At 30.5% G+C, this 12,101-nt stretch overlaps 1 protein-coding gene across 2 annotated transcripts in view; it reads left to right on the top strand.

Annotated features, from left to right (window-relative positions):
• The first annotated feature begins 10,825 nt into the window (after positions 1 to 10,825).
• Positions 10,826 to 12,101, top strand: part of LOC129987951 (putative pre-mRNA-splicing factor ATP-dependent RNA helicase PRP1) — a 33,778-nt gene continuing 32,502 nt past the window's right edge. For both annotated transcript variants that reach the window (XM_056095972.1, XM_056095971.1), the window contains exon 1: positions 10,826 to 11,016. In XM_056095972.1, the coding sequence (XP_055951947.1) occupies positions 10,964 to 11,016 (53 nt within the window). In that variant the 5' untranslated portion in view covers positions 10,826 to 10,963. The remainder of the gene's footprint in view (positions 11,017 to 12,101) is intronic.

Below are 12,101 nucleotides of genomic sequence, written 5' to 3'. Positions count from 1 at the left end.
TTCTTACGCCGTTCTGGTCATGGTGATATGCATCTCCGAAATTTTCTGTCATCTCATTTCAAATTTGAACTTTACTTTGAAGCAGTAGTAATTAAAATTCAATTAGTACAATAACTTTCTAACTAACTTTAACTAAATATAATCATTAAAATTATAAAGATAAGAAAAAATAGAATCTTCCAGCAATGAAATTTTATGTGCTGCAGAATTTGCTGCACAGTTTGCATTATTTCTTAGAAATATATTTGATTGTTAGTTGATATTAGTTGCAAATTAAAAAATTTTTCAAATATCTTCAATGTTGTAATAATCAAGACATCCGCAATCACACTAAAGACATTATGACATTAAAAATTATTGAAAGAAAGGGTTGAAGAGATTATAGTAAATCATCATATTACAAGAGCAGTCTTAAGTCACTCATTCTAGAAATATAACATCCAGAGGCGGCCATCTAGGGTGTGTGGCGAGTGCTATGCACCCGCGACTGAACGGGGCCCCACCGTGATTAAGAATTAATATAGTGTTCTGAACAATAATAGCGTTTACATGTACTGAAAGCATACGTTTGTTTCCATTTGGCTGGCTGAGCTTCGACTGACGCCGTTATTACGCAATGATCGCAGTGATACATATAAAGGAGGAGGGAGGAAGTTCATTTATGAATAAAGAAATCCCCTTCACACATGTTAAGACAGGACGGCGCAACTTCTGGGGGCTGGCGGCGGCTAGAAGTCGAGGCTGAGGCTAGGTTCAAATGGACTTGTAAATCATCAACTATCTACTTTTTTTCTATATCTAATGCAATATATTTTATGTGTGCATCTGTGCATATTTGTTTATATTAAGTTGTTGAAACAAAAAGTAAAAAGAAGATAAATTAAACGATTAAATCCCAGCAATGCACACTGCATTACTTCTTTACCGGACACGACGGGAATAAGAATTAAGGAAGAAGTTTAAATGGAGCAGTCGACAGATTTGGAAATATACGAAGTTTACAGTATATATTATAGTCTAATACAAGTGTGGAAATATTATTAATGTAGGACTCAGAAATCACTACTATTTTAGAACGCACATTTAATTACATTTAGGACATTTAGGATATATATACATTAACATAAAAGAATTGAACATTCAGTAGATTTCGTCGAATACGTCGCGTCTCGTCTTTACTTTCGTCCAGATCCGTCTGATCTGACACGTCTTTACTCTCGTCCAGATCTGTCTGATCTGCTCTCCGTCTAACAACCAGCAGATGGCGCTCGCCAATACGCGTTCGTCACTACATTCGGCGATCCTGACGTCTCTTTCGTCCTCGAAAGTTAAATCAAAGTAGAAAAATCTGAAAGAATAAAAAAAAAAAGAAAACAGTATCTGGATAAAACAATAAACATTTTTTTTTCTTTTAGTCTGAAGACCATGCTTTCATGAAATCAGCTGCTGTGGAAGTTGTATTTGATCCGTCATGACATCCAACTTTTTCAACGTCATACGGATCCTTAGGTTTAACCTTAACAATCCGATACGGTCCATGAAACTTTGGTCTTAGTTTGAGTCCAGTTCCAAACTGCGTCCGTTGTATGGCCACTAATTCACCAAGTTTGTAGATGCGCGCCACTTTTCTTCGTTTGTTGAAACTTTTGCGATTCTCTTCTTGCATCTTCAAAATGTTTTCCCTTGCTTCTTCTCTCATATTATTTCGATCTTCCATCATTGCTTTTGTGTATTCTTCTTCCAATATTTCCTTTAAATGTAAATCAGTTGTATCTTTTAATTTTACTCCAGTTAAAAGCTCAAACGGGGTAAACTTTGTACTCCTCGAGACAGTACTATTGATTATTTTTTGCACTGATGCAACATGTTTATACCATTTGGTAGGGTCTGTTATTGAGAGTTTTGATAAAATGGGTATTAAAATTTTATGCATTATTTCAATTTGCCCATTTCCGCGAGGAATTCCAGTGCTAATTTTGAAATGTTCAATATTTTCATCCTGATAGTATGTTTCAAATTCTTTTGAGGTAAAAGCTGAACCTCTGTCTGTTATTATTCTTGTCGGATTTCCAAAAGTAGATTGTTGAAGCTTAAGTTTAGTTATTGCATCCTGAGTAGATGTTGATTTAACCGGATACAACCAGACAAATTTTGTAAAAGCGTCGACTATTGAAAAAATATGCTGATAGTTCTTATTTGTTGAAAGCATAGGGCCAATGAAATCTATGTGATATGTACTTAAAGGCAAATTTTCTTTTGGGATGGGATTAAGGAAACCTTCACTTTTCCCACGTTTCTTATTACAAAGAATACACTCCACGCAATTGGCAATCACACTTTCTATTTTTGACCTCAACTTTGGTATGTAAAATTCCTGTTTTAAAATTTCTTCCGTCTTAGCCACAGTGTAATGTCCTTTATTATGAATTTCTCGAATAATTTCTCTTTGTAATGCTTCTGGGACTATTAGCAATTCTCTACCATTATCGTATTTGTATAAAACTCCATTTCTCACAATGTGTTCTTGCCGTCTTCTTGCTTATCTATCAAAGCTTTTAATTTCTTAAGGAATTCGTTCTGATTTTGAGCATTAGCTATTTTAGTGGTCTCTTCACTATATGAACGAGTGACAACAAGTACTGCGTTTCGACTAAGAGAATCTACGTGTGCCATTTGTTTTCCTGATCTGTGAACAATTTGGTAATCAAATTCCTCTAACTGTAAAGCCCATCTCGCGACTTTTGGTGTAAGATCTCTTTTACTCATAGTTTGTTGAAAAGCGGAACAATCAGTCACAATTTTAAATTTAGAACCCAGTAAATAATGTCTAAATTTTTTCAATGCTTCGATTACAGCCAAAACTTCTAACTCATAGCTACTATATTTTTCTTGTTGTGGAGATGTTTTTCGACTAAAATAATGAATAGGATAAAACTTATTGTCGGTTCCCTGTTGCAGCAGCACTGCTCCGAATCCCTGATTGCTAGCATCTGTATGGAGTTCTAAAACTGATCCCTGTTGATAGAGATGCAAAATTGGCTCCTGAGTTAAAATATCTTTAAGTTTTTGAAAAGCTTCCTTTTGTTCAGATTCAAACTTAAATGCAATGTCTTTTCTTAGTAGATCACTAAGCGGTTTTGCGATTTTTGAATAGTGGGGTATGAATTTCCGAAAATAATTAGTAAGGCCTAAAAAGCTTTGAACTTGTTTAACAGTTTGTGGTTGTGGAAATTTTTGTACAGCTACCGTTTTAGATACAGAGAGCTGTATAGTTCCGTTTTGGATTTTATAGCCTAAAAATTCTATTTGTGGTTTTAAAAACTGACACTTCTTAAAATTAAACTCCAAACCGTACTCTGATGCAACCTTTAGAACACGTTGTAATTTTTCTAGCCCTTCTTCTTCGGTTTTGGATGGTATAATAATGTCGTCCATATAAATCAGTACAGTTCCGTCTAGCATCAAATTCCTGAATATCACATTAATGTAACGCTGAAATACACTCGGACTATTGGAAAGTCCAAATGGTACTTTAAGAAATTCCCACTGGCCATGATGTGTTACAAAAGACGTAAATTTTGTGCTATCTTTCTCTACGTCTACATGGAAAAATCCGTTTTTCAAATCCAAAGTAGTAAATATTTTTGATTGCTCAAGTTTGTCGAGCAAATCTTCTATGAGGGGTAAAGGGTACCGATCTTTAATCATCTTTTTATTTAGCTTACGGTAATCAATGCATAACCTATAACTGTCATCCTTCTTCTTACATAAAACCACAGGTGAAGAGAAATTTGAACAACCGGGTTTTATTATCCCTTCCTGTAACCATTTATCAATCTGAGTTTCAACGAATTTTTGTTCTTTAAAAGGCAGCCTTCGAGGGTTATGACTAATCGGAATATCATCGCTCAATATTATTTTCATTTGCAAATCCGTACTTTTTGTTTTGTTTGGCGAATACTTATTTAATAGACGATTTATTTCCTGTCTCAAGGTTTTTTTTACATGACTCATGTCGATTTCATCATAGTTTATCGAATCCGCTAAATGAATGAAGAATGGGAGAGGATGTGTATTTATTTTATTGCCAGTCTCAGCAAAAATAGGTGCCTGATTGTCTCTTTTCAGCTCCGAGGAACGTAGTGATACGACCTTGACCTCGTTTCTCACCAGCCGGGTGTAATTTATTTGGGCTCTTTTTTCATGAATGATAATTTGATTTTCTTGGAATGAAAAGCTTAGGTTATTTAATACGTCCATGCCAATGATTATTTCGTGCGGCATTATTTCTAACACATACACATTAGTTGATATTACATATTCATCAATTAATATATCACAATAAAAAAAACCTAGAGGAGTAATGCTATCTCCACTTATACCAGCTAATTTCACATTATCAGTCGTTAAATTAGGTTTACCAATTTTCAAATAAAAATCATAATGAATCATAGTAATATCACTTCCAGTATCAATTAGTGCATCACAATTTACACCATTTATTTCAACATTTTTACTAAGCTTATTTACAGTTTTTGGAGAATTACGAGTAATACTTTATTAGAGAGAGACACTTTAAAATCTCTTTGCGGGCAGTTACTGGCTTTGTGACCAAAGTTACCACATTGGAAACATTTTAATCCTTTGTTTTTAAACTTGCAATTAATTGATTTATGACCAGCCTCATTGCAATTAAAACATTTATTATTACTCTTGTTATAGTAATTATCATCAGCATAATTCTTTTGAGCACGAACGAACGGCAATGGTGAATTTTTAGCTTCTTTCGCGATATCAAATTTACTTCTGTTTTCGGAAACACGCCAATTTCTGTTTGTTTCCTTTTTAAGGTGACTTCGTGCAGCTTCATATTCGTCCAGTTTATTAACCAAATCTTCTACTTTCTTTATTTTGAGCAAATCGTCGAGAAAATGATCGCGTACATCATTTGGTATTTTACTCTTTAACTGGTCAACGACCATTAGCTGCTTTAAATCTTCAAAATCGGTCATTTCTAAACAATTTATCCATTCCTCGAAAAAGTTATTCAGTTCAAAACCGAAATCCCGCCATGAAGAAGAAGAATCACGTTTGTGAGTAAAGAACTTCTGCCTGAGTTGTTCGGAAGTTAATTTAAATCTTTTAAGCAAGAATTTTTTTATGTAATCATAGTCATTAGCTGATGGACCAGGTTCGCGAGCAATTAAATTGACTATATCCAATGGTAATAACCCGAGTAAATAAGAAATCCAGTTTTCTTTTGCAATGTTAGCCCTACTTATTTGTTTCTCAAATAACGAAAGGTAAACACTTATGTCTCCGCTATTATCATAATTCTTTAGCAATTTTAATATATCAGTCTTAGGCATATCTGATACAGTTAAAGTATTTTCTCTACTTTTTAACTCAAGTTCTAACTTTTTCAAAGTATATTCACGCTCATTCTTTTCGGCTTCGGCTTTTTCAGCATCTAACCTTTCGCGCTCCTCAGTGATAGTTAAAAGTAAGTTTTTTACGAACTCTTCGTCATAGTCTTTCGACTCTGTTATCATTGTAACTAATTGTCGCACTTTGGCATCCTGTGGTGCCGTTAGTTCTAATTCGTCTACTAAAGTTAGTAAGTCGCTCTTTCGTGCTCGTGTAAGAAATGCCATACTTGAGAATAAATCAAAATTGTACTCACAATTTCTTCAACGCCGATCCACACTGCGTCAGTCCACAAGGAGTTGGTATCCAAAAGGTTTATTGTAGCACGTCAAATTGCTCTACGTCAAATTTCACTCCTGTTTGGCTCTTCTTTCGTCTATGTGCCGGTCTTCATTAATATCTCGGCCGAACCCCCATATTTGTAGGACTCAGAAATCACTACTATTTTAAAACGCACATTTAATTACATTTAGGACATTTAGGATATATATACATTAACATAAAAGAATTGAACATTCAATAGATTTCGTCGAATACGTCGCGTCTTTACTTTCGTCCAGATCCGTCTGATCTGACACGTCTTTACTCTCGTCCAGATCCGTCTGATCTGCTCTCCGTCTAACAACCAGCAGATGGCGCTCGTCAACAGGCGTTCGTCACTACATTAATATAAGGTAAGTGGTTTTACAGTCACTTATCTCATTTACTAGGTAATAGCGTATACTATAGCATATATTAATTTAATCATTCATTCTATAAACTGCTTAATACTGTTAGATATAACCATGTCCATGCCAAGGAAATATCGCTCTGGGTGTCAGAAAAGAAAATTATCAGAAAAAAAAGAAGAAGAAAAGATAAACTTCATAAGAAGTCACAAGTAGATCACTTTACTTGGTTTCAAAGTAATTCTGGAAAAGAAATTGCTTCAACTTCAGAAATTACAATTCAAACTTCAACTGGGGAAGAAATTTCTACTCCAACTACACAGTCTTGCAATGAAATGTTGAAACGGTGAAATTTGTTGAAAAATTGTGTGTTTATACAAATATGACCGAATCAGAAAATAATGACAGAAATGACAATAACAAATACAATCAAGAGAGTTTAAAGATTCTGGTTTATGGCCAGGTATTATAACTGATAAATTTAGAATGTTTTGTGTTAAAGCAGACCTGTACAACATAAGGGATTTTTTACTAAAAATGCTGAGGGTAGATCATTTTACACTACGTACTACTTTAAAAAAATGCCAAATGGTGAAATCCAACTTCGCAGATGGTTAATTTATTCAAAAACGCAATACACAGTGTTTTGTTTTTGTTGTATACTGTTTTCCAAAAGAAGAAGAGATAATCAAACTAGACCATTAATATGTGGCTATAATAACTGGAGGAAGCTGTCAACAGTAATCCAAGATCATGAGCGTTCTAGTTGTCATTTAAATTCATTTATTGCTTGGGAAGAATTTTTAAAATGACTAAATTTACGTTCAACTATTGGTGAAACAAATCAAGTTAAATGTTTCTATTTTTCTAATCTTCCACTTCGAGGAAATCGCGAAATAAAAGAATAGCCTATTAATGGAAATTTTTTATGTTTGATCGAATTATTAAGTAAATACGACCCTGTGCTAACGGATCATATAAACAAATAATAAATTCGAAAAATAGAATTGCGCATCATTTAGTACATAGTCCAAAAGAACAAATTAGGAAATGAATTCCTTAGCAAAATTAAACATGATAAAAAGCAGCCATGTACTATAGTATTCAAAGGGATTGTACTCCTGACATTTCCCATAAGGAACAAACTTCAGTTATTATTAGGTATGTAAAATTTGAAGAGAAAAGATTAACTATAAACGAGTCATTTATAGGGTTTATTGAAGTAACTGATGTGACTGGAGAAGGACGAACAAAAACTCTATTAAAAAGATTTATTGAGCTGGATTTAGATATTATGAATTGTAGAAGGCAAGCATATAACAACGGTAGTAGCATGAAAGGGAAATAAATAAAAAGTAGTGCAATCTAGAATACTTTCTCTAAATCTGCATACAATTTATGTTTCTTGCCTATCACATTCCTTTGATTTATTAATTTGTGATACCACTTCCACCAGTATATATATATATATATATAAACTTTTTGGGATATTATAACGTTTATTATGGTTATGGGAAAAATGGGATGGGAAATTCTAAAAAAGCATTTAAACATTACTCTTAAACCATTATGTGATACTCGTTGAGAAACCAAAATAGATTAGGTGAAAAGCAATGTATACGCAGTTTGAACAAACTTGCAATGCCCTAGAAGAATTTATTGATGTAAGTAACGATAATGCAGCGGCATTCGAAGCTAAAAGTTTATTAGATGCAGTACAAGAAATGCCATTTATTTTATGTTTAACAGTATGGTTTGCAATACTGTCCAAAATTAACACTATCAATAAACTATTTCAAACAAAAACAATTGTTCTTGACTCGGCTTTTAATTTAGACAATAAAATTAAAACTGAAATCCAAAATTTAAGAAAAAAATTTAACTCATTTTTAGACGAAGTGAATATTTCAGAACATTTTCCTGTAAAATGAATTCGAAAAAGTAAAAGATTATATTCCGAATTAGCGGAAGACGAAGTTTAAAAAACCCGATAGAGGAATTTAGGTGTTATTTTTTTAACACTGTAATTGATACTTTTATTGTACAAATAGAAGACAGATTTAAAAGTATACCAAATATTATTTCTTATTTCAAATTAGTCACTGATATAAAAATTTTAGAAAAACATAAATTAGAGAAATGTTCCAAAAACTTTGTAAACTTTTATAACAAAGATGTACATGAAAATCTAATCCAGGAAATTTGTTTGATACGGAAATTGATTTTGAATGAAAGAGATGAAAATAACGCAAAGACATATTGCAATGCATACTAAATAATAATTATAATGAGTTATTTCTAAATGTATTAAAAATTTTCTTTACGTTGCTAGTTTCTACAGCGAGTGCTGAGCGCTCTTTTAGCAAATTAAAATTAATAATTATCTTCGGTCAAGATGTGTTCAGAACGCTTAAATGCACTTGCTGTATTAAGCATCGAAAAAGAAATGGCAACAAACTGTAATTTTTCTAAAGTAATTGATGTATTAGATAAAAAAAAAAAAAAAATCATGCATTAATAATGTGTGTTCGTGTTTGCATTTTTTTTTTTTACTTCACAAAAAATTCGGGCCCCAAATGGGTTCTTGCATCTGGGACTCTTTATAGAGAAGGCCGGCTCTGATAACATCAACCGAATGTAAAGGAAATGAAGATTCGACTGATACATTCAATCCTTTCTTACACATGAAATTTGCAATAATTTTCAAAGCTAAATTTTTCACCTTTATTGCTGAGCTAATTATTCTGTTTCATGCTTTTAATTATTATATTGTTAAGTGGCATTATTTGATCAGAATTTTTTGTTTTTGAAACTGAAATCTAGATCTAGAAAAGTACTAACAGGAATTCTGATCCCATATTGGCTAAGATGATATCTAGATATTTTTGAACGATAAGTTCATATTATACGAATGATTTGAAAAACCGGATTCTTTGGTGTAAACAAATGTAAATAAACACATGATCATTGACCTTTCAGTAATAAAAATTGACCCCTGCTTTAATGGATCCACAAAGCTCATTAAATAAAAGAAAAACATAAAAAAGATAATTTTTCATATAATCAATTAAGATGAAGCACCATATTTTTGCCCTTCTCAAAATTCAACAAGAAAACAATTTTAATATATAAAATTATAAATAATGATTTAATAATTTACAGAAACAGAAATATTTATAAAATAAAATAAATAAAATAACAATTTCATTTGATTTTCATATAAAATTTCCTCCTGAAGATCAATATAATTAAATATTAAAATATATATTAAACATAAAATAGTTATTGATCTGTAAAAAAAACAAAAAAAAAACAAAAAAAAAAACAGAAATTTAAAAGATTAAAATTCAGTTTGTTCTTGTTTGTTTATTGTTTCATTTGTCTTACTTTCTCATTTGTCTTAATACTTTCTCATAAAGGATTATTAATAGGATTTTAGAAAAATGAATATAAGTACAAATGAATCTGTTAATAATTTTCAAAAGGGTAGTAATTTTCAAATTTTAATATATGTAGATACTTATAATTCTTTCAAGGATTGTACATTTGAGTTAAATAATCCTTAGAAGTAGAGAATATCAGGTTTTTCAATTTTTTTTTATGATCAAGTAAAAAAATCACGTAAAAGCTTTTTACCAGATTTGAAAAAAATATATGTTTATAAAGCAATTAGATTAAAATACATCATATTATAAACACATTTACATGTATGATAAAACCATTTATCGTGAAATAATTATAAAATTTAAATTCTACAAACTTAATTTCATTGTCTAGTTTCACTTTTAAGAAATAATTCAGTAGCTAGTCACAGCAAATCTTTGCTGACTGAAATAATATTTTTATATCATTACAGAAAAAAACTTTACTGGAGCATTAAATTATATAATCTACTTCAATTTGCTCTCTTTATGCTTTGATCTTCAAGAAGTGTAATTGTACTTCTCATGCATCTAAATAAAATAGCTCTTTTTAAAGATAAAATGCTGGATGAATTGCATTTCTTTTATTCCATAGATTAGTATTAATCTACATAACAAACATATAAATAAACCTAAGATAAGTAATCAGAAATTTGATACAACAATATCAGTATTGTTAAAAATGATTAAATAACTTTTGAACCAATCCGATAGCTTATTCTAGAAATATCATATTATATTTAAAAGAAAAGCAGAACCCAAAGAAACAGAAACACAAATTGTTAAATAAGGTAAATTTCATTTACAAGAATAAAAAACAAACAAACAAAAAAAAAAATAGCATTTCATAAAAATAATGGTATAGGATGTAAACCTACTATCATACATGAGATTTGCTAACATACATTATAGTTACAAAATCACTCATTAGTAAATTACATGACACAATTTTTTAAAAAAGTATAATGCATGGAATTTTGATAAAATATTATTTATTAATGCTATACTGTAAAGTGTATGTATAAAAAGATGACACACGGCAAATAATTGCAGAATAATTCATTTTCTGAATTAAAAAATTACAGACAATTTAATATATTGCAAAACGTCGTTAGTTTAAATTATATAACTTTTATATTAATTAAAAAGACACAAAAAAAAAAAACATTGGTACAATCACACAGGCGGAAATTGTATACTAAAGAGTAGAGAAACAGAAGCAGTAGTGGACTCGACCGAAGAAATGAACGTATCGTTCTATTCGAACACGTGAATTGATTCTCTGGCATCTTGCTACATCTAGTCGTCAGTGAATTGCCCATGGTTGGTCGGCTTTTTTGTGTTTTGAGTTTGTTGTACTTGAAAGGATTAAAATTTTGAGCAGAAATTTTTGAATTATATAAATATTTATTGGTGTTCATTTTTAAAACAGTAATACAGACTAGAATGTCTCGGAAAAAACCTAGAATTGATCTCGTAGATACTCATGTTGTTAGGAAGTAAGTAGTTTTTAACTTTCTTTTGGAAACATGTAATAGGCTTAGTTCACATATTTTGTAATAATTTCGTTATATTTTTCATGGTATATTTTTTAGAAATATAGTTTTAAATATTAAATTATTTCATTTTATGATGAAAATTTTTATTTTATTATCTCAACTGATTGCTTGAAAATTACCCGCGTGTTCTCAAAAATACGCAATTAAGCTAAAACTGAAGGTAATAAAAATGTTATGAATTTTTATTATTCCTATATTTTGTGACTTTACTTATAGTAATAAATGTGTTTAAAACTTGTATTCTAAATTTTGATGACAAACCAGCTTTGTTTATCGGTTACAATCGTGATGAATTCTTATTTGTGGTTTTTTTTAACGATATTTCTTTTTACTGCAATATATTCTGAGGAATTTCTTTATGTATTAGTTATTATGTTTTGACTTTATAAAATGATTCTGCTTATATCCTCTTGAAAAAGAATGTATTTCTGATCGAACATGGATTTTTTAAATATGAATAAACACTTAAAATGTGTTTGAATATAATCAAACTGTTGAATATATTTTAAAAATTTATTTGCATGTATAGCAGTTTCATTAGATGGCAAATTTAAAGAACACAGTACAAATTTTTGTACCAATCTCAGCTGAATTGTGTGAGAAAATAACAGGTGAATGTAGTTTAGATATAATTATGATTTAAAATTTTTTTCATGATTTGATTTAGAATTTTCCAGATCATGAGAAATATATCACTTGGGGAGCAATTAATTATACAAGTGATATTTTTTTATGAAATGTCAAACGTCATAGAATTTTAAATGTGTAGATGCTAGGCAACCTTTTGAAGTATTAATTTATCCATTGAGGAAAAGATATATCAAATTTATAGATCAATTATTTCTTCAAAAATTAGTAGCTGAAATTTTATTTATGATTTTATTTAGTAACTGAATAATTTATCAAATCCTTTTTCACCTATTTATTTTTCTGTAGAAGTTTCTGATCTGTAACAACTTGTGATAAGTCTAGTCATTATTAAATGTTTGAAGAGTTGAATGTAATAAATATCATTATTTTGATCA

This window comes from Argiope bruennichi, chromosome 10 (assembly GCF_947563725.1).
Source record: "Argiope bruennichi chromosome 10, qqArgBrue1.1, whole genome shotgun sequence".
In the NCBI taxonomy this organism is placed as follows: domain Eukaryota; kingdom Metazoa; phylum Arthropoda; class Arachnida; order Araneae; family Araneidae; genus Argiope; species Argiope bruennichi.
Note: the sequence above shows the minus strand (reverse complement) of the source record. Positions and strands in the feature narration are given on the sequence as shown.